At 41.9% G+C, this 21,559-nt stretch overlaps 1 protein-coding gene across 1 annotated transcript; it reads left to right on the plus strand.

Annotated features, from left to right (window-relative positions):
* The first annotated feature begins 47 nt into the window (after window positions 1–47).
* On the plus strand, window positions 48–16,558 carry IRS4 (insulin receptor substrate 4). Its single transcript, XM_037512087.2, is given in 3 exon segments — window positions 48–3,465; window positions 3,468–3,830; window positions 14,072–16,558. Coding segments are annotated over 3 exon segments (3,786 nt in total). The 3' UTR covers window positions 14,077–16,558.
* The last annotated feature ends 5,001 nt before the right edge of the window (window positions 16,559–21,559 follow it).

Consider the following 21,559-nt stretch of genomic DNA (forward strand, 5'->3'; position numbering starts at 1 on the left):
CGCGCCCCCCCTCCTCCTCGCTCACCTTAAAACCGTCGTGCATCACCATGGCGAGCTGCTCCTTCGCTCGCGACCCAGCGACAAGGAGACCGAGAACTGCAGCAGCGGCCACAGCGGCGGCCCGAGCTGCGGCGGCGACCACCCCACTTCTTTCCTCGGGAACCCCGACCGCACTCATTGGGACCGGGTCGTCTTGTCCGGGAGCCATGTGGCTCTCCACAGCCACGGGCTCCCGGTCAGACTCCGAGTCCGATGAGGAGGACCTCCCCGTCGGGGACGAAGTCTGCAAACGCGGCTACCTGAGGAAGCAGAAGCACGGGCACCGGCGCTACTTCGTGCTCAAACTCGAGACCGCCGACGCCCCGGCTCGCCTGGAATACTACGAAAATGCCAGGAAGTTCCGGCACAGTGTCCGCGCCGCGGCGGCTGCAGCGGCGGCGGCCGCCTCCGGCGCCACGGTCCCCGCGCTCATCCCGCCGCGGCGCGTGATCACCCTGTACCAGTGCTTCTCCGTGAGCCAGCGAGCCGACGCCAGGTACCGACACCTCATCGCCCTGTTCACCCAGGACGAGTACTTCGCGATGGTGGCCGAGAACGAGTCGGAGCAAGAGAGCTGGTACTTGCTGCTCAGCCGCCTCATCCTCGAGAGCAAGCGCCGCCGCTGCGGCACGCCCAGCGCGCAGCCGGAGGGAGAGCCGGCCGCGCGGGCGGTGGCAGCGGCGGCGGAGCCACCCTTCTACAAAGATGTGTGGCAGGTAATAGTCAAACCCAGGGGGCTGGGGCACCGAAAAGAGCTGAGCGGCGTGTTCCGGCTGTGTCTTACCGACGAGGAGGTCGTATTTGTGAGGCTCAACACCGAGGTGGCCAGCGTGGTCGTCCAGCTGCTGAGCATCCGTCGCTGCGGGCACTCGGAGCAGTATTTCTTCTTGGAAGTCGGCAGGTCCACCGTCATCGGCCCGGGGGAGCTCTGGATGCAGGTCGATGACTGTGTGGTAGCCCAAAACATGCACGAGCTGTTTTTGGAGAAGATGAGAGCCCTGTGTGCAGACGAATACCGAGCCCGCTGCCGCAGCTACAGCATCAGCATCGGCGCCCACCTGTTAACCCTGCTGTCCACTAGGAGGCACCTGGAGATGCTGCCGCTGGAGCCCGGCGGCTGGCTCCGGAGGTCCCGCTTTGAGCAGTTTTGCCACCTCAGGGCCATCGGGGACGGGGAAGACGACATGCTGCTCACCCGGCGCTACATCACCCCCAGCGAGCCTGTGCCCCACTCCCGGCGAGGACGATTGCACCTGCCCCGAGCGCGCAGGTCCCGGAGAGCGGTCTCCGTGCCAGCCAGCTTTTGTCGCCGCTTAGCACCCAGCCCGGTGCGCGCCCCGCACCCGGCAGAAGCTCCTGTCCGCAGAGCTTGCCCGTCCGCAGAAGCAGCTGGGGCCGGCTCTGGCAACTCTGGGGAAGAAAACAATCCCCAAGGCAAGGAGAGCGAGGAAGGAAACGAAGGCGACTACATGCCCATGAACAGTTGGGGCTCCGGAAATGGCCGGGGCTCCGGAGGTGGCCAGGGCGCCAGTGGCCAAGGCTCCAGTAGCCAGAGCTCGGGAGGAAACCAGTGTTCAGGCGGGGGACAGAGCTCCGGAGGTGGCCAGGGCTCCAGCGGCAGCCAGGGCTCCGGGGGCCAGGGCTCCGGGGGCCAGAGCGCAGGAGGAAACCAGTGCTCAGGACATGGTCAGGGCACCGCAGGTGGTCATGGCTCCGGTGGTGGCCAGGGAGCTGGAGGTGGCCCCGGTTCAGGCAGCGGCCAGGGACCTGGAGATGGCCATGGCTCAGGTGGCGGCAAGAACTCTGGAGGGGGCAAAGGCTCAGGAAGTGGGAAAGGCTCCGATGGCGATGGTGGACGTGGAAAATCTCTGAAGAAACGATCCTACTTTGGCAAATTAACCCAAAGCAAGCAACACCAGATGCCACCACCTCCACCACCCCCACCACCACCCCCGCCAGCTGGAGCAATTGGTGGAAAAGGGAAGTCTGGGGGCAGGTTCCGACTTTACTTTTGTGCAGACAGAGGGGCCACAAAAGAACGTAAAGAAGCCAAAGAAGTCAAAGATGAAGAGAGCCCAGAAGGTGCAGCTCGGGGTCCCCACAGATCCAGGGCTTTTGACGAAGATGAGGATGATCCCTACGTACCAATGAGGCCAGGGGTGGCCGCGCCTCTTGCAAGCTCCAGTGATTATATGCCAATGGCTCCTCAAAACTTCTCTGCTTCAAAACGCCACTCTCGATCACCTTTTGAAGATTCCCGGGGGTACATGATGATGTTTCCCAGAGTGAGCCCACCACCTGCCCCCAGTCCTCCCAAAGCACCTGAGCCTGATAAAGAGGATGACTCAAAGGACAATGACAGTGACAGTGACTATATGTTTATGGCTCCTGGAGCTGGTGCAATTCCAAAAAACCCCAGAAACCCTCAGGGCGGCTCTTCCTCCAAAAGTTGGAGTTCCTATTTCTCTCTGCCAAATCCTTTCCGGAGCTCCCCCTTAGGACAAAGTGCCCACAGTGAGTATGTACCAATGTTAACTGGAAAATTCCTGGGAAAGGGTCTAGACAAAGAAGCCTCATCCATCGGGGGCCCCAAAGATGCAGCGACAAAGCCTTCGGTTCAGGGGTCATTCTCAAAACCTGGACTTGGGGGGTCATTCTCAAAGCCTTTAGATGATGGCCCCCCCAAGAACAAGGCGAAGAGACCTAACAGACTTTCTTTTATCACAAAAGGAAATAAAATCAAGCCCAAACCACAAAAGCCCACACACGAGCAGAGAGAAGCTGACAGTTCGAGTGACTACGTCAACATTGACTTCACTAAAAGAGAGAGCAATACGCCAGCCCCCTCTGCTCAAGGACTGCCAGATTCGTGGGGCATCATTGTTGACCCCAGACAGTCAGCCTTTTCTCGCTACGTGAACGTGGAGTTCGGAGTGCCACTTCCAAATCCAGCACACAGCCTATCAGATCTTTTAAGAGCTATTCCAGGTGCCAACCCCTTCGCTCTGGACGGTGCTAGGTGGCCGTTTCCTCCGCGTTCCAGGGCTGCAGGTGACAGTGCTAACGAGGAAGAGGGGGACTACATCGAAGTGATTTTCAACCCAGCGATGACACCACCTGTGCCTTTTGCTGACAGTGCCATTCGCTACGATGCTGAAACGGGTCGCATCTACGTGGTCGACCCATTTTCCGAGTGCTGTATGGACATTGCTCTCTCCCCCAGCCGCTGCTCTGAGCCACCACCTGTGGCTCGGCTGCTGCAGGAAGAAGAGCAAGAGAGAAGACGCCCACAAAGCCGGTCGCAAAGTTCCTTCGCGTCGGCCAGAGCCGCGGTCTCCGCTTTCCCAACCGACAGCCTGGAGGGAGACGTCTCCGCGCCAGCCTTAGCTGTGGGCCGGGCGTTAGCAGCCGCCTCCGCCCTCGCCGCGGCCCCGGCATGGGTGCCGCCGCCGCCGCCGCCGCGGGCTTGGAGGCCGCCGCCGGGTATGACCCCGCCTCCGTCCGCTGGTTCCAACCTGTTGCTCCTGCTGCCGAAGCCCAAGCAGTCAGGGGGGCCCACGAAGTGGCCGGGGGTCTGAACCCCACAGCCCCAAGCCCCGCTGGAGACCCTGCCGGAGCTGAGGACGGGGCCCGCGGGGCTGCCGCTGCCGCTGCTGCTCCCCCCGCACCACCGCCCCGCCGCCGGGTGCCGAGACCCCTCGAGCGAGAAGATTCTGACGATGACGACGACACCTACGTGAGAATGGACTTTGCGAGATCTGACGACAAGAAGTTCGACGCTCCTGAGAGAGGTTGGTGATTTTAGAATTCATTTCCCTGAAGTTAATGGGCATTGCCTAGGGAATCGATGCGCAGCCAGGTCTGCAGTGGACTTAGGGGGATGTGGGTTCATGTTTTATTGACAGCATGGAACATAGAATCCACAGTTCATGCCTTCGCGTGATAGCTTGTGATCTTTGCAAAAACTTAAGTTTTAATCCAACCCAGATAAAGTGTCTTTATCTGAAAAGAACCCATTATCTTTTACACACCGGCTCTACTTTTAGGAATAGTGAAAATTCAAGGAAATAGTGCATGAGGAGGCTTTTAAATACTATCCTTCCCTAACACTCAATGATTTGTGCAAACAGGACAGCAGTTCAATCCCCTTAACTCATTTTCAAATCAACAGGTAAAAGCTGTTTTCCATCAATGCACATATTTAATTGCAGGCATTTTATAAGACTACAGAATGTTGATTAGTGATCATCAACAATGAAGGTTTGGGGGAGATGACTTTCTCCTCCGAAAGTTTCTTTGAGCAGTCGTCGTTATGCTAGTTTGCTGTGGTTTATGAAGAAGGCTAAATGTCAATTGTTAGTATGCATTTCTGGAAGGAGCAAAACAAATAATCCCAAACAACAGGTGATTGAAAGAAAAGATTATTTGGCTGTGGAACATGTTATTGTGTTGATTTGTTTTGTTTCTACACAGGATAAATTGCCAGAAACCTTGAGTGTTCCTTTCCTCTGTCACTAGTGGTGACAGGCGAGTAACCTTCGCTGTGCCTCGTTTTCTTCATGTAACTCCCCCCAAAGAGGGTGCGGTGACAACTTGATAATGGGTATGGATATTGTTTGAAAGGTTTAAAAAGCATTTAAAACATCTAATTGGAAATCCAGGAAACCAAGATAATAAAGCTAGTGGAAGACCTGACCCCAGGGGCAGCCTACTTTGGAACAGTGGAAGTTTTTGAAAGGATTACTTTTCCAAAGTAACAAATACGGAAGGGTAGGACCTGCCAGATTTGGAAATAAGGCTTCGAGTAAATACATACTGTATACCTTGTGCAATGATGTTATCAGTGTGTCTGCAGTCATTCTGAAATAATTTCGGAAGACCAGGTCTCCATAGTCTCAACTGCCTTCCCTTTTTAGTAGAATGCGCTTCTTTCCCAGTGAAGGGAATGGATGGACCCCGGCAGTTTTCATTCCAGTAGTCAGTTTGGTGAAGATTTTTGCTTTGCTTGCTTTGTGGAATGCTTTTGTGATTGGATCTCTGCCCACTGTGCTTGATCAGGCAGAACAAGTTGGGGACTGATCACAACAGTCACCTAACAAGCTCCCTATTTAGTGCAGGTGTAGCCCCCCCTCCTCTTTCTCCCCCTGCTATAGAAAACTTGTCATACAGAAACTCACATTTGCAGCACGGACACATTAAAGAGCGATCATTAAAATGACAAAAGGATGCTTTGCTTGCCAAAGGATTTAACTCAGATCTTTAAATTGTGAGCCCCCCCTCAACACACACACACACACACACACACACACACATATGCATGTGCACAAGCACACCCACACAATCCCCACTACTACCAGAACCTTGCATTTCAAATATAAATTCTGTTACCAAGAATTTAATTCATAACCAGCTTTTTAGGAACACATCTGTTTTATTCTGTAAAGTATACCTGCAAATTGGTCTCAAGCTATTGTATCAGTCAAACTGCTGATATCACTATTTATAAGTAGGTGATCCATAGTGGCCTGAGTCCCTGTAGTACTTTGTAAAGGACAAGTTTTCCTAGAGGTTTGTCTATACTTTCCAATACTGTTTTTAAACTAAGATTAAAATTAGTGAAATCTTCTTGTTCCTTAAATAAACTCTGATGTTTCAATGATTATCAAGACCAAACTATCATTATTTTATTATAAGCTGCTGATTTATAAATAATGTCAAGGGACTTTGCAGCTATTGGGGAGATTTAATGTTCTCTACATGTCTTGTTCATTGAGGAAATTCCTTACTTTATTGAGTGACTGCAGCACGGAGGCTGTATCTCACAGGGAGGTAGGTGCTTAGTTTGAAATTAGAGAAAAATGTGGAAGCACCTTGGAACTTTAAAGCACTTTGCAAATATATTTTTATTTTGTCATTGGATTAACACTGAAGTTTCAACAATATAAACTGATGATTTAGTTTCCTGCAAAATTGGTTGGTCCTGAGGGTGATTCAGGCACATAATTTGCTGAGTTATATAGAAGGAAGGAGATGTAAAAATAGCTCATTACGGAAAAATAGCTTTTGTTAGCATTTAATGTGAATTGATATGGTAGGATTTTGTCTGTGAGATGTTAAGAACAGGCTTGATTTTTTTTTATGTGAAGTTATGTAATAATTTTCCCCCTCTCCAATCTCTCTTCACTTTCCTATGGAACATAAAAACTAGATCATGTTAGAAAACTAAAAACATGTTTTGACAAAGGAACAAAACACAGTCTTCATTATGATTTCCGTGTCTTAGAAGGTAATCTGAACTTATGACAAGTGTTTTGAACAGTGCCTGGCACATAGTCAGTATTGTACATGAATTATACAACTATTACCTTAGTTGTCATTGTTACTGTCATTGCTACATTTACAAACACAAAGCTAAATTGAAATTCTCTGTCCTCAGATCTCACTTTTCAATCATTCTTTACTTTTATTTTAGATGGTTTACATGGTTGTTCAGAGTTGGGAACTTTGCAGTTGGGATAACTTAAGTGAAATGACACAAGACGAGGGAAGTGAGAGTTTTTTTCATGTAACACAACATTAATAAGTAATCTCATTTACCTGCAGTCACGTTGTGTGTAAGTAGGTATTTGAAAACTGTTCAAGATAATTAGAAAAAAAGCCCTCAGGAATAATTTTTTTTATTAAATAATAAATTTTATTTTTATATTCCCCCATACAACTGCACATGCCCCATTCTGACCCCAATCCCTCCCCTCCCGGCCCCCACCCCCCAAAAAGTGTCTCTGGTTCATAGTTTTTTGTTGATTTTGATTTTCACTTTCTTATAGTTATTCACATTTTAAACACATGGGTTACAAGCATTGACAATTTAGGAGGAGAATGTGTGTTTAGCCTGACTTTTGACCCACATATGCATTTTTGCTTCATTTACTGCCGTATCTAAAGTAGAATTCATAGTCTGAAATGAGTTGAGGTTAAAAAAAAAAAACACAGGTTTTTTCATTCCTGGGATAGTAGAATGAGAGGGGCTCAGCTCTAGGGGAGAGGTGAGAGAATTTGTCTGCCAAATTAGTAATGTTATCATAGTACCTGGTATTAAAAAGCAAAATAATAATAACACCAAAACAATCACTCTTTGAAATTTTAGACACTCTCAACATGAAGGAAGTGTAAGCTTCTTTTCAGTGTGCTCCTACCAAATGCTCTTGCTATAAATTATAGGTGCTGAGCGCAATTTATTTCTGTTATATTGAAATTAGTTATTATAAATTATTAGAATACTATCTCCATGGAACCAAGATTTCTCAGGCACTATTGATGGCTCACTTATTTTAAGCAACATCTCCTGTGACCCCTTCAAAACTGGACAGTCTTTTGGAGTAGAGGTATTTGACCTACAACAGTTAAAGAGAACTTCAATCAGTAAGTTAACTAAAGTTGCTGGTAATCATTATTATTAGAATTCATTCTATGTTAAGAGCGATGCTCCAGGGTAAAAATCTCAGACACTAACAAAACACCTTCTTTACCAAGGACTATTGAGGACTTTCATGGAGCACAGCAAACTATCACATATGCATAAAAACTCAAACAAGACCTCTTGCTTTCTTTTCCTCTCCCTAATTGCCAAACAAGAACCAAAATACTTCAGTCATTGTCAGGAAGCTGTTTTGGGGACAAAATATGACTTCTAGAGTGCCCCCCCAATTTTTGTGTAGAATAGATGGGGGTAACCAGGATAGAGGGAAGTAAGTAAGGAATATTGATGTGATTTGAAAGGGAACTGTTGTTGAATTGTCAACTTATTGATTGAGGGAATGGTTTACAATTGCATGCTGCCTTATCATTTGCAAAATACAATCACATTCATTATTTTACTGGGAGACAGTAGGAACTGGAATGGAAAGTGATGTTAAGAATTCTCCTCTGATCAATAAGGTAAGTGGCAACCAAGCTGAAAATCAAACCCATGCATCTGATTTCAAGTCCAGTGCTCCACCTGCCACAATATGCTACCCTTTAATCAGATGTTCCATCTGTTATTTTCCCATTGACGAAAGATTGTTATATAGGCAAGGAATTAGGGAAATTACTAGTGTTCTTGAGTTTGAAAATACAAAATAGTAAGTCATTCATTCAGAGCATTATAATGATGATGATTTTTATTACATTAAACTGTTTACCCATGGCTTTTAGAGTAAAAAAAATTTGATCTGTACTAGAATTGCATGTTTTAACTCTGGTTGGGGGAGAAGTTTGATAGTCTTTACCTCCCAAACACAAATAGTGTGTGCATCTGTTTGGATGCCACAGGAACATTGATAAGAACAATAGTGAAATGAGGGTGCATTCATTAGTGGTCGTTTCCTCAACTGAAGTTTGGCTTTCCTAATAATCCATTGACATATGCCAGTGATAGCGGTCTTTTAATGTAATTTCTTCCATATGTATAATATTTGATATTCTAAACTATCGCAGTGGGTAAACAGGATAAAGTGAGATAGGTAAAAGAAAAAGCCTGTAGAAATAGATGCTCTTCATTGGTTTGAAAAGTAAACTTGCTTTTGGCAGTCAGGCAAATCGATTTTAGAAGCTTTGAAAATAAAATCCTCTCCTTGGGACATACAAATCCTTGTTTAAAATTAAATTCATTTTGTTTAGCACCTTTTTTTTTTAACACTTTAAGACTGTAAAAATAGCCCAGACATTTTATTGGCAGTATTGGAAAATAGCTTTTGTAAAATGCTTAATTAAAGCCTGCAGTTTGTTTTGTCTAAAAGGTGCTGCCAGACTCTTAGATGGTGAGGACCATTTACTGGAAAACATTGTTTGGTCCTGAGTGAGCAATGAGAAATTTAAAAAGGCTGCTTTTTATAATAATGATATGAATACATTACAACACAGTCTTTACCACAACTATCAGGATTGCTGATTTTAAAGCTATTGATAAAGTTGCTAAGATAATGTGCTTGCCATATGACCTTAAAAAATATTCTCTAGCAATTTTCTGTTGGTTATTGGTTGTGCAGCTGCAGGTCTTACATTTCCATCTTCTTTTGGAACTGTGAGCTGAATGCTTATGAAGTAGGAATTTTTAAGATTTTTTGAAATGTAGACATAGGTCCTATTTTAGTTTGCAGTCTTTTAGAGGGCACCTTTCAATTTCTTGCTAAGGGTTTAATTCCTTTTAGAATTAATGGGGAAAATATGTACTTAAGTATTTATTTAGTGAAATGAGAAAGTTACTGCTGTTTTTTCCCTTAGCTTGTTTACACCCATTTCTTGCTAGTTAGAGTTGTATTGCTTGTATTATGTGTTTTACCCTCATATTCCCTTTGCTGAACCTGTACCCCTACTTTCAGGAAAGCGTGCCTCTTTTCTGGTCTCTCTGAAAAGTTGAGGCAGGGCCCATGGGGGATATTTTTCACCAGGTGTTGCTGGCTCCTTGTTCACAGGCTACTTGCATTGCATTTAGCCTGCAGGAACAGCCCTCCTCCAAGGGATCCTTATTCAGCAGGTCTAAGGCTGTGCTGCTGCTTGTTCTCCTCTCACTTGTTGGCACAGAAGCAGCTGGGTCCATGTTTAAAGCTCTTTCCATGGTTGGATTGATCACAGTATGTTTGGTGCTAGCCATATCTTCTGGATTTACTTAATATTAAGTGACTATAAAGTGTAGTCACTTTAGCTAATTGTTATAATTTATGTAATTTGCCTTTCTGTGATTATTAATTTTCTACTTATAGACTTGAAACTTAGAATATCCTTAAGGTCTATATCTCTAAATTCATCTTGAAAATTATTCACATGTGTACCCACAGTGTTCTTGAAAGTCTGACCAATAAGTGCGATTTTAACTCCTGATTTTTCATAACTTGTGTCTCCAACCTTGAAGGCATACCAATACTGTCTTCACCTGTAGAGCCCACCTGCTTCCTATCCCCATGAAGGACTCCTTATGGTGGCTGCAGATCTTACCATAGTTTCTTTTCCACTGCCACCCTAGCCCTGGTTATTTCAGCCGTGAAGTTCAAGGGATACCATTCCTATTACCTTGGCTAGAAGAGATATTTTCCTGGAGTTCCAAACTGAAACTCAAATACATCTACCCACAGAAACAATATTGTAAGTTGACAGTTGACTGTAGTCAAAATAGTTCCTCTGTTAGTCCAGGAATTGCAATAGGTCCCTGTATATAGGCATGTGCAGAAGGTCCTACTAACCTAACCACCAATATTTATAACATGTTTCTATGGGATAATTTATTCTGAGTTTCAACTAAACAATGAACCTTGGAATATGCCTCTTTTGTAAATTGGAGACCGCCTATATTAGAATTCTAGTAACTTGCATTCTTTAAGTCTGCAGTAACTAGGCAGCAGAGTGAAGTGGCCTAAGAGTGTGTTGGGAAGTCGTGGAGAAGCTGATCTGGGATGAAAATCCTGTAACTGATCCCCAAATAGCTTGTATCCAGATAATCTAGATTGAAATGAACATGCAGAAGTTGTCCAGGATCTGCTAGTGAAGGGGAGGTGTGAAACAATGGAGTTGACCTTTGAGGACATGGAGGTTTACAAGTATTATCCATTTCCCTTACAGATTCTTTTGACTAGTCTGTCACAAAACTTGTCACCACGGGGAGAAGCACATTTGCTCTTATGATCTATGAAGGAAACAATAGCCTGGCATGATTGGTGTTATAAAGACTAGCAGCAATTATTGCTGGTTTTCACCCTTGGGAGACAGCACTTAGGTTTTATCAAATTCTAGATGATCATCCGCCTATATATTCACAGAGCACTAAAAGGTATGACGATCTCCTTAATGAAAGAAAAAAATTTACATATAAGCCAGAACCAATGCTAAGCTACTTAAAACAATTGCGTTATTCTATCTTCATCTTTGAGGTACATGCTTTCATTTCTCTTCATTTCCTTTCATTTGTTTGCCTTCATGCTTTACCTAGTTGTCCCTGCTAGCAAGATCACTACTGGATTTGTGGGGATAGCATGTTGACTAATAAACACAGTGAGGAACTTTCAAAAGAACTTGACAAACATTTTTTTTAATTTTGGGAAAAATTGGCATTGAAAAGATAACTAAGGGAGTAAGATTAGGGAGAATGAAAAGAAATGAGGGAATAACTGGAGATATTGTTACAGTTTTGACTTTCCCTAGCAGGGGAAACATTGCTGTTTTGGACTTCAAAATGTAATAGAGGCATGTTTATGATTCACATAAAGAGGCCTGGAATGCCCTCGAGCAACTGCCTTCTTGGCTCACCCAACAAATTTCCAGGGATATTGAAGTCATGTGTGCTTTATTAGTATATTAAAGATTAATGTTCAGGTTTATATCATTATACAAATTGAAACAGAAAAGTTTACTTCATTTGTTTTTGAGAAGAAAATGATACCTGCCAGACCTTGGCGGAAGGAGTAGAAAAATATTTTGACTCATCAGAATCCATTGAGGTTTTCTCTTTTATAGAGAAAAATTACTTCAAGAACATACTTCCCATTAAAATGAATAGAATTAACTTGTCATTAAAGAGATCTTTGATTAATCAGAATATAAGAATTTGCCCATTAGGTAATTATTTATAACCTTTATCAAGTGGAAATAATACCTCAAAAACAGACCACGTTATTGAAAGCATCACCATTTCTGGTTGTGGCATGATAGGAAGATGAACAGGGGGCAGAGATACGGTATGATTGTCAGCTATTTGCTGTTCATTTTCAGATTTTTTTTTGATGGAGTTTTAATCCTGAGTTACTTTCCTTTGCCACCCAGCAAGCTTCTGAATTATGCTGTTCTTTGGAATGTGCTCAGGGATTGTAAACTCATTCTAATATTGGCCTAAGTAAAACAGGATTATAAAAGTAAATCTGTGGCTAAAAGTCCCATCATGTATTTCAAAAACAAGTTAAATTATTTTTGGATTATCTTGTTTTGGATAGCATTAGTCCCTTCTGCTACCCTGGTTAACCAAGAGTTGACAAATATATTTTGTAAAGTAAACTTGAAGTCACACCATTATTTGCTACATCATCAAGCATTCACTCAATACTGGCGTAAGTGTTTTAAGAAAGCAATTGAAATGTAAGTCAAAATTCTAGTAGCACTTCTGTCATTTTTTTAAGTATTCTCAAATTTTAACGATTTATTTTTATTTACTTATGTGTACAAGAATTGGGGTGTAGGGCCTCCCCTGGTGGCACAGCGGTTGAGCACTGGGCAGCGCCGGTTCGATCCCCGGCTGCTCCCAGCCACTGGAGGAGGGTCCCACATGGCACACAGACCTCTCCTGCTGCCCACTGCTCCCCTCAGCAGTGTACTTCGGTCCTTCTGCCTGCTCTGCTCCCCGCTCTGGCTCTGGTGAATTCTCTCACCCTCCCACGCTTCTGACTGTACCCAGTGCTTATATAAATAAATAAATAAATCTTTAAAAAAAAACAAAAACAACATAACAAACTAATTTGGGTGGGCTGCACTTCTAACCTTAAATTTCTGATAAAAACATCCAGCTAATAGTGTCTACACATTCTATGATGCTACGCTAAGCTACATTTTCAGGAGCCGACTGAGTTGCCAATATGTACTGTCACTGCTGACCAATGGCTATCACAGTCACCTTTCATCAAGTGTAGATAGAGACATAGAATCTAAACTTTCTTAAACCCAGTGCTGACAGAATAACTTAATACTTCTACTAATCTAAGCTGTTTAATTTTGAAAAAAATTTTAAGATGAGGAATGACCCTCTAAAATGAATGGGAACTAATAACCATAAATAAGTAAGGTTGGAGGAGAATAGAAGCCTTTGATGCTTCATCCAGCTACAGGTTTGTTATATTTTTAAAACCTCTGATGAAAGAATGATAGGTAAAATGTACACCACTGTTTAAAATAAGGTCTTCATTGCCAACACTTTGGCCTCCCCGGTGGCGCAGCGGTTGAGCGCTGGGTTGCGAACCTGCCCGCGGCCTCTGCGGCGCCGGTTCGATCCCCAGCTGCTCCCCGGCCACCGGAGGAGGGTCCCGCATGGCGCGCAGACCTCTCCTGCCGCCCGCTGCTCCCCTCAGCAGTGTACTTCGGTCCTTCTGCCTGCTCTGCTCCCCGCTCTGGCTCTGGTGAATTCTCTCACCCTCCCGCGCTTCTGACTGTACCCAGTGCATGTATAAACAAAAACAAACAAACAAACAGATAAATAAATAAATAAACATGCCTCTATAAAAAAAAAAAAAATTAAAAAAAAAAAAATTAAAAAAAATAAAATAAGGTCTTCACTTAAAGCCTACTCTGGGGGATGTTTTTCATGGATTATTTTAGATTGGCAAAATGAAATAGAATACTTGGTACTTTGATGTGAACTAATCTGTAAGTAACACTAGCATCCCATAATCAATTTGCTGACCATTTATCCTCATCCCTTCTCCAGTCCAGCGCCTTCTTCAATGTACCAGACCCCCTTCCTCTGCCCCACTCCCGATTATGCACCCTCTCAATAACCAGAAGACCAAGAGAGTAATACCAGAACTTCTTTTTATTAGACAGATGGGGATTTCAATCAAATCTCTTTTGCAGGTATGACTTTGCTCTTTTAGAAGAAATTCAGTGATTGAGTATGGAGACTATCACCAAGGCTGTGCTTAAGTCCTTTGACTTGTGCCATATAATCTGGTGAAAGCATAATCAAGCATGTAGGAGAAGAAAAAAATTCTCTTCACCTCACTTGCTGCTCCCACTGGGAGGAAATAGAACAGTGCATGCACGTGCAGAGCTGCTCACCACCAGAAATGCCAGTGGCAGTCAGCAAAAGGAGTAACTGTCCTTATGTTTTTGCTGGGCTTGTGCTGGTGTTTGTCATAGGCACCTGGCACAGTTAGGCACATCCATGCCAAGGCAGTCTCCTCAATATGGCTCTCAAAAACCACTAGTTTGATTTTGTTTTATTTTAGAACAAAGTGGGAATGGAAATGCTGCACACTTTAATTCTGAAAGTAACGTTTGTTTTGTCATTTTTTTCTAGAGTGATTATATTGCCACAAAAAAAGCACATTTTAGAAGAAAAGTGATGCTTAAGGAATTTCATCTTTGTCTACTCCAGATCTGCCTAAGAGAAAGAAGATTCAGAGGCTTCTGAATAGAAAGCAACCTGAATTTTTGAAAGTGTTCAAGTGGATGCTGGCAGTTAAATGATCCTGTTTCACAGATCATTCTACTGCTGCCTTATGGATTCAGTGATTTTGGATTAAGAAATTCACGCTGTTCGTTGTTTTTGTTTTCTGGTGTCTCTAATCTGTCTCTTTGAAGGAGAAGATATACTCAAAGTGAACATTTTATGACTGTTTCCTTCCCCTCTTTAAAAAATGTTATTTACATGTGTGTAAATGTGGCTAGTACTAATTTTACTGGTGTATAATACTTACATTAATTTTGAAGGTGAAACTCCTTTGAACAAGAAAAGATAAAGGAAAAGTTTATGTTCATGAGAAGGTAGGTATGATCTGGAATCTGTTTTTCTGAGGAGTACATACACAAAACATTTCTTGATCAAGGAATTACTTGTCAGCTGAACTGATATCTTGATGGGACATCTACATTTTAAAGGCAGGACCAAAGGGCAGATTACCTCAGTTTTTGCTCATTAACAAAACTGCAACATTCTGTCCACATTAAATGTCAACTAAACGGATACCTTAATTGAGCATTTCCAACATTTTAAAGCAGAACAGAAACAGATTTGTTCATCTACAATGCCACGATGTTCTGCTTGCAAATCAATTGAGCATTTCCAAAGCCATCATTATTATTTTGAAACCTACACATTCCCTGTAAAAGAAGCAAAGTTCTTCTAAAGTTTCTCCCCAGAGCCCCTCTCTGCCACTCTGGGCCTCTCCTTTTCACCCTCCGCTCTCCCTTGCTTCCTGGCTCTCGCCATGACTCGCACTCTTCCTCCTCGGCCCAGGCCTCCTATGAAGAGATCAGTTTCCCATGCTCCAGACATTAATGTGTGCATATCAGTCAGTATTCTGACTAAAACCTAAGCCAAAAGGAACCTCTTATAAGGCCTTGTTTCCTTTTGAACAATGAGCTGATATAAGATGTACCAAATTTTAAAAAAATCAGAGCAAGCTCACCCGCCCCCCTCCTGTTTTTGCTTGCCTCTGATGGAAACTGAATTAAGATTTTAGGAACCTGGACCTTTGAGAACATGACACTAACAGGTGGTGATCACAGAGGATAGGTACAAAGGTCTTGAAGCTTGCTTAGAGCTTTGTTACGTGGTGGCACACAAATCATGACTTGCTGTACCATCACTGGCAAACCTCATCATATCAGATGGGTGTGAGTGTCTAAGTGTGCGAGTGCTAGTATGTGTGTATGCACACCTTTGTGTACCTGTGTACATGTGATTGTAGATGTACCTGTTGTGTGTAACTGTTAAAAAAATTGCTTCGCATTTAATGTGCAACTTTGAAGTAGTGAATATTTACCTAAAGCTTCTTGCCACTCGGTTTTAATGTCTTTGAACGTGTACTTCTATCTTTGAGCAGGCTTAGAGTACATGTTGCTAAACTAACTTTTCTGAAAAACCGAGTTGACTTCTTCTATTATTTTTCCTTGCCTACCAACCAAAGGGATGGGGGGGCTCTTTTTCTTCCCCTTGTGAATGATTGGTGCTGAGGAGAGGATGTGGCGACAGTACCAGTCACTACTCTAGTTACTGGTCACTGTTAGGGCATCCACTTCATCAGTCCTTCAGACTCTTCTCTTTTTCCAACCTAATCAACTAATGCGGTGTGGCTTTTGATCGTTACAACAGTGCACTCTTTAGGCAGCCTTTTTTCAAGCCTTCGGTCACCATTTTAATTTCACGAAGTCGTCATAATCGTTCAGAATTGTGGAAAGAAAAGATTATTTGGGGGAAACTGCTATATCACTTTATTTGCATATTAGGTTCGGGGCTGCCAGCAGACAGGGTATAGCACAGATGTAACATGTGCTGAATAAATGGGGAACGTCATACACAACAGTACATATAAATAGTAACAGGTACAAATAGTCACAGGTACAGCATAACAAATATGCAATCTTTTGACACTACTTCTTAGTTTACAGACACAACTAATTCAGTATTGTGCTGGAAGAATCTTTTTAGAATATGTGTACCAACATATCACTTACCTTCCAGCTACCAGTTTATGCTGCTGTTAAGAAAAACCAATGATGGAACGATGTTTTTGTGACCTCTACATTTAATTTGGTATCAAACATAGTCACTTGGTCAGTAATATTGAAAACTTTACAGTTCCAACAGTTCATTACATTTGTTATTTCTGCTTCAGAGATCTGCTTTGAGTTGCTCTGGCTTTGTCTTCCTTTGTAAATACTCTTATACTCTCTTTTCTTTGTAAACATCTCCTTTGCGGTTTTGGGGAGACAACCTTGCAACTCTGTATAGTGTTTATATATATATCTGACTTGCCTTTCCATAGAGCTACTCGCAATAAATGTGTTGAAAGTTATTTGTGTGGAGACTCATTTTTTCTTAATATTTGTCTTTACTCCATTAGAACTAATATTTTTCTGCTTTGTGGTAGAAGGGACTGTATCTTTTCATAGTAAAGCAGTGGGATAATTTAGGGTATGTTTACCATTAAATATGCCTAGAAATATATAGCTCTTAATATACAAATATGGACATGATATTAGTAGAATTGACCTGAGCATTTGGGTATTCATGATAATGTGTGAATCATATTGCAGTGACTACTCAAGGAGGTTAAGGTAATTGTAACTGTTTTCTTTTGTCTCCTTCTCTTGCCACTTAACTCTTATCCTTTAAATCACTCCGTTTTCATTGACCTATTTTTAACCACTGGAAAGGCAAATATGGATATATGGATATATGGAAAGGCAAATATGGATATATGGAAAATATACCAGTGAACAGATAAAAAATATTTTGCATTGGTGGAAAATAGAGGGATAGGTGGATTGAATATCAAGAATGTATTAGCAAATTATATTTTCAACCTTACCAGAAACCAAAGTTTAAAAGGAACATTAAAAAAAAAATTACCTCCTTGATTCTTTTTTTAAAAGATATATTTTTATTTATTTATGCATACAAGAATGGGGGTGCAGGCCAGAGGTGCCAGAGGGTGAGAGGGTTCACCAGAGACAAAGTGGGGAGCAGTACAGGCAGATCAACTCAAATACACTGCTGAGGGGAACAGCAGGCAACACAGGAGAGGTCTGCTGCACCATGTGGGTCAGCTCCTTGGCCGGGTTTCTAACTCACGCTGCAGTGGGCTCCTACAGCTAGCTAGTGTTGAGACAACCCCTTGCACCAACAGGGAGGCCCCCTCCCTGATTCTTTTACCAAATCATCCTTGCTACACAAGAGGGTAGTGACATTAAATAAGACTTTGGGACCAAGGGTCAGTGAAGGGGAAGAGGTCTGTGGAATCAGATGGGCCACAAGGTAGGGAGGGAATTCCAATATCGCGCATAATCCAAACGCAACATGGATTGTATATTCGCGGACAATTGAGTTCATTGTGCAGCTTGACCTCACCTGATACACCTGAAAAAGTTGTGTGAAAAAGAATATCACTACGGAAAGGTGGAATGAGACTATCTTTATCATCAGAAATTATCCACAACAGAGATCATTTAGCCTCTGTGTAATTAAAGTGTGTGCATGTGTATTTAAGAACTCTTAATTCTCACTTAAAGGGAGATAATCTCTATTTGTGAGGGCACAACCCAAAGAAATTTTACTCATACCAAACAGCCCAATCTACTTATCAATATACATGATATTTTCTATACTCATTTTGGTGATTCATATATTAATGTGACTTAAATTCCTGGAACAGCAGGCATTGTCAGTATGGCTGCTTTGGCAATCAGAACTATCTGGGAAGATCCATATTGGAGAATGCATGAACAGCACTTCAGCTTTTGTATCTCCTAGTCTCATACATGGTTACCACGTACTCACTGCAGAATGTGAAGGAGTACTGTTTCTTTAAAGCATAAAACCTGTTCAGAAGACTTGTCAGGTAAAACATGCCTAAGTACACACTAGTTAAGCACCTCAAGTGACTGCTTAGAAAAATATTACTAGGTGCTAATTGACTCCAAAGGGCATCTTGGAAATGCACCAAAATTTTTTTTTTTAATGTTTTGAAAACAAAACTGCCCAAAGGCAGAACCTGGAAAATGTGACTATGAAAATTTGTATGGACAAGCCAGATCATGTTCTCTAGTTTATAAATGTACAAAAGAGAAATTATGCAAAATTAAAGCACAGAATGAGGTTGAACTGTATTCTGTTTTGGAAAACCAATTCATTTTCCCTCCAACACATGCATGTTAATAGATGCTGGTTTTTAGGCAGCTACCTTAAGTCCCAGTTTGCTGCTTAAGCGAACTTCAGAAAGAAGGAGTGCCACTGAGCTGCACAAAATGAGACGACTTCCCTCCTGTCTCTTGTGCATGATAAATGCTAAAGCAATTAGGAACCACTGTTCCATGCTACTTTGGAATTTGTCAGTAACATCAGTGCTGTGCTATATAAATGGGGGACACTTATTTAGAATAAAGTCCTGGAATTTAGGAAATCACTGATTTAACTTGATATTAAACATTTGGGTTCATAAAACTGAACTAGAAGCAATTCCCCTCCTTGATTTTTCAATCTCAGAATATCCATTATAGGGTCTTCTATTTCATAGGAAGTCATTTGAATTAGGATTTCAGTTACAAAAAGGAGCACAGAAATATGGAAATGGGAAACGGATTTTTAAGTGTCTACAGAAAAATGTGAAACATGCAGTTCATTCTGTGTATACACATACACATAACCCATAAGAAGGTTTTCAATATTTTTGCATTTTCTGTACCATTTTCAGGAAATTGAGTGCATGTAGGAAATTTTAAATATACCCATATTTAATTTTTGTTATTGTTTCATATTGCTTTCTCAACAGCAGTTTCAGGACCACATACACATGACCTTGCTTTTTTGTTCTTTTTTTTTCTCTTTATATTAAGATTATCTCATTCCAGGAAGATCAGGTGGTATTGGTGGTTGTACTTAGTGCTTAGAAATTATAGCTAAATATAGCACATTGCACAGTAGATATAACTCATGTTAGATATCGATAATGCAAACCCTCCCGCCTTTTTTTTTGCAAGACTACCATGCCTTTTTCTAGGGGCATGACAATGCAACTAGGTCAATATTTTAGTTGTGAAGGATTCCACTTTGGTTTCTTAATACCTTAGGAAACTATAGCCACCTCTTGGTTTGTGTAGAGTTGATATTCTGGAATTGGACTACAACACATCTTAGATATGGTGTAGATGAGGCCCTACCACTCTTTCAAGTACTCTATTCTGCTGCTTCTCTCCCTTGGAGAAGTTATTTTAATTATATTTACTAGATATTAAAGTCCTCATAATAACTTTAGGAAGAGAATAGTGTGAAATGAATGGAAAGATTTCTTCTTTGTTTAGAGTTTAATGACTCATGATACTCCACAGAAAATGAGTGCTATCATATAGGATTTTTAAAGGAAGATTTTCTCTCCTCCCTCCCTGGTTTGACACTTCACACCCTTATCAAAAAATGTCTTCATTACATCTATGGTGCTCACAATATATCACTTTGTGAATCCAGAGACTAAAACCTATTTTTATATTTTCTTTACTTCTGATAAAGCAAAGCCCTATCTTGGTAGAATTAATAAAAAAGTTATCTGACTTCAATTGCTAAATTACAACTGAAACAAAAGACAAGGCTATGCTCATACAAACATTCATATCATATGACACACAGCAGAGGTCTCTACATTTAAGGCCCTACATGTTACAGAGTAAATGAAATTCTTTAAAATGATCTTGATCTGATGTAGTGAACACGTAACCTGTGCTGGCATGAAGTAAGTAATGAGATATATAAGACTTCCGGTTCTGGCCAACATACATCAGATTTATCCTCCCACATGAACAGGCTCCGCTCCTCTCCAAACAAAATCACTCAAAAAATGAAACAAGGGCTTTCAACACACTAGTCATTAAGAAATAAAGGGCAATGATCTGTAAGAGGCGAGAAACAAACTTGGTAAGCCCCACAGTTACCCTCTCTTACAACTTTAAGAGCAATTTCGGGCCATGGTACAGGGTCAGGATTTTCTAACATGAAGCTCAGACATGAAGCTCAGATTTAGGTTACAAGGAAACCGAAGTGGTTAGAACTCACAGGATAGAGTACTGGAATGGAGCAAGTGTCACAGACAGAATTCCAAAGATCTTTAGAGTGTCATCCGTGAGTATTCAGTAGAACACCAAAATCCCATGCATGTAAGGAAATTATCTCAGACCAGAGAAAGAACCACCTGAAAGGAATAGAGGTAAAAGTGCTTGGCATTTTATACAGAAAGAGGGCTCAGAAAGGGTACATGTTTCCATAAGTCAAAATGGAAAACCTCAAGATTCATGGGACATTAGATAAGGTACTCAGAGGAATCTTATCTCACTATTAAGGAAAATTTAGCTTTAGATTGAGCACTGTTCCACACACACCTAACAAATCTTCCAATATCTGAAAGAAATGAACAACCTCAAGGCATTTTAACTGTGTTCCAGAGTAAAGCTAAAGAATATTTATAGGATTATAAACTATTTGACACACAATAAAGTAAAATCACAATGTATAGCATCATGCAAGCCAATAGAAAAAAAAATGATCTATAATGAAGAGAAAAAAATCAATGAAACCTAGCCACAAATGATACAGATGACACAATTACTAGACAAGGTCACTGAGAGTTATTATAACTATATTCCATATATTAAAAGAATAAAAATATATAAATAACACAATTGGAACTGCTTACAATGAAAACTACAATTTTTGAGATTAACAAAACTGCATGGTATTGGAACCAGAACAGACACATGGACTAATGGAACCGAGTAGAAAACCCAGAAATAAACCCACAGATCTATGGTCAACTAATCTTTGACAAAGGAGCAAAGAATATGCAATGGAGCAAAGAAAGTTTGTTCAATAAATGGTGCTGGGAAACCTGGGTCACTACACGCAAAAAAATGAAGCTTGACTACTACCTCACACCATGCACAAAAACCAACTCAAAATGGATTAAAGAACTAGACACAAGACCTGAAACCATAAAATATATAGAAGGAAATATAGGCGAAACACTACATGACATGCTTCTGCACAGAAAAAGAGACAATAACCAAAACAGAGAGAAACCCCACCAACTGGGAGAAAATTTTTGCACACCACACTAACGATAAAGGACTGATCACAAAAATCTACAAAGAGCTGATGAGACTCAACAAAAACAAAGAAATTAATCCAGTCAGAAAATGGGCAGAAGAGCTAAAAAGAAACTTCCCCAAAGAGGAAATGCAAATGGCCAACAGGCATATGAAAACATGTTCAACGTCACTTGTAATCAGGGAAATGCAA

This window comes from Talpa occidentalis, unplaced genomic scaffold (genome assembly GCF_014898055.3).
Source record: "Talpa occidentalis isolate TD23 unplaced genomic scaffold, MPIMG_talOcc4v2.1 talOcc4.15, whole genome shotgun sequence".
Taxonomy (NCBI): domain Eukaryota; kingdom Metazoa; phylum Chordata; class Mammalia; order Eulipotyphla; family Talpidae; genus Talpa; species Talpa occidentalis.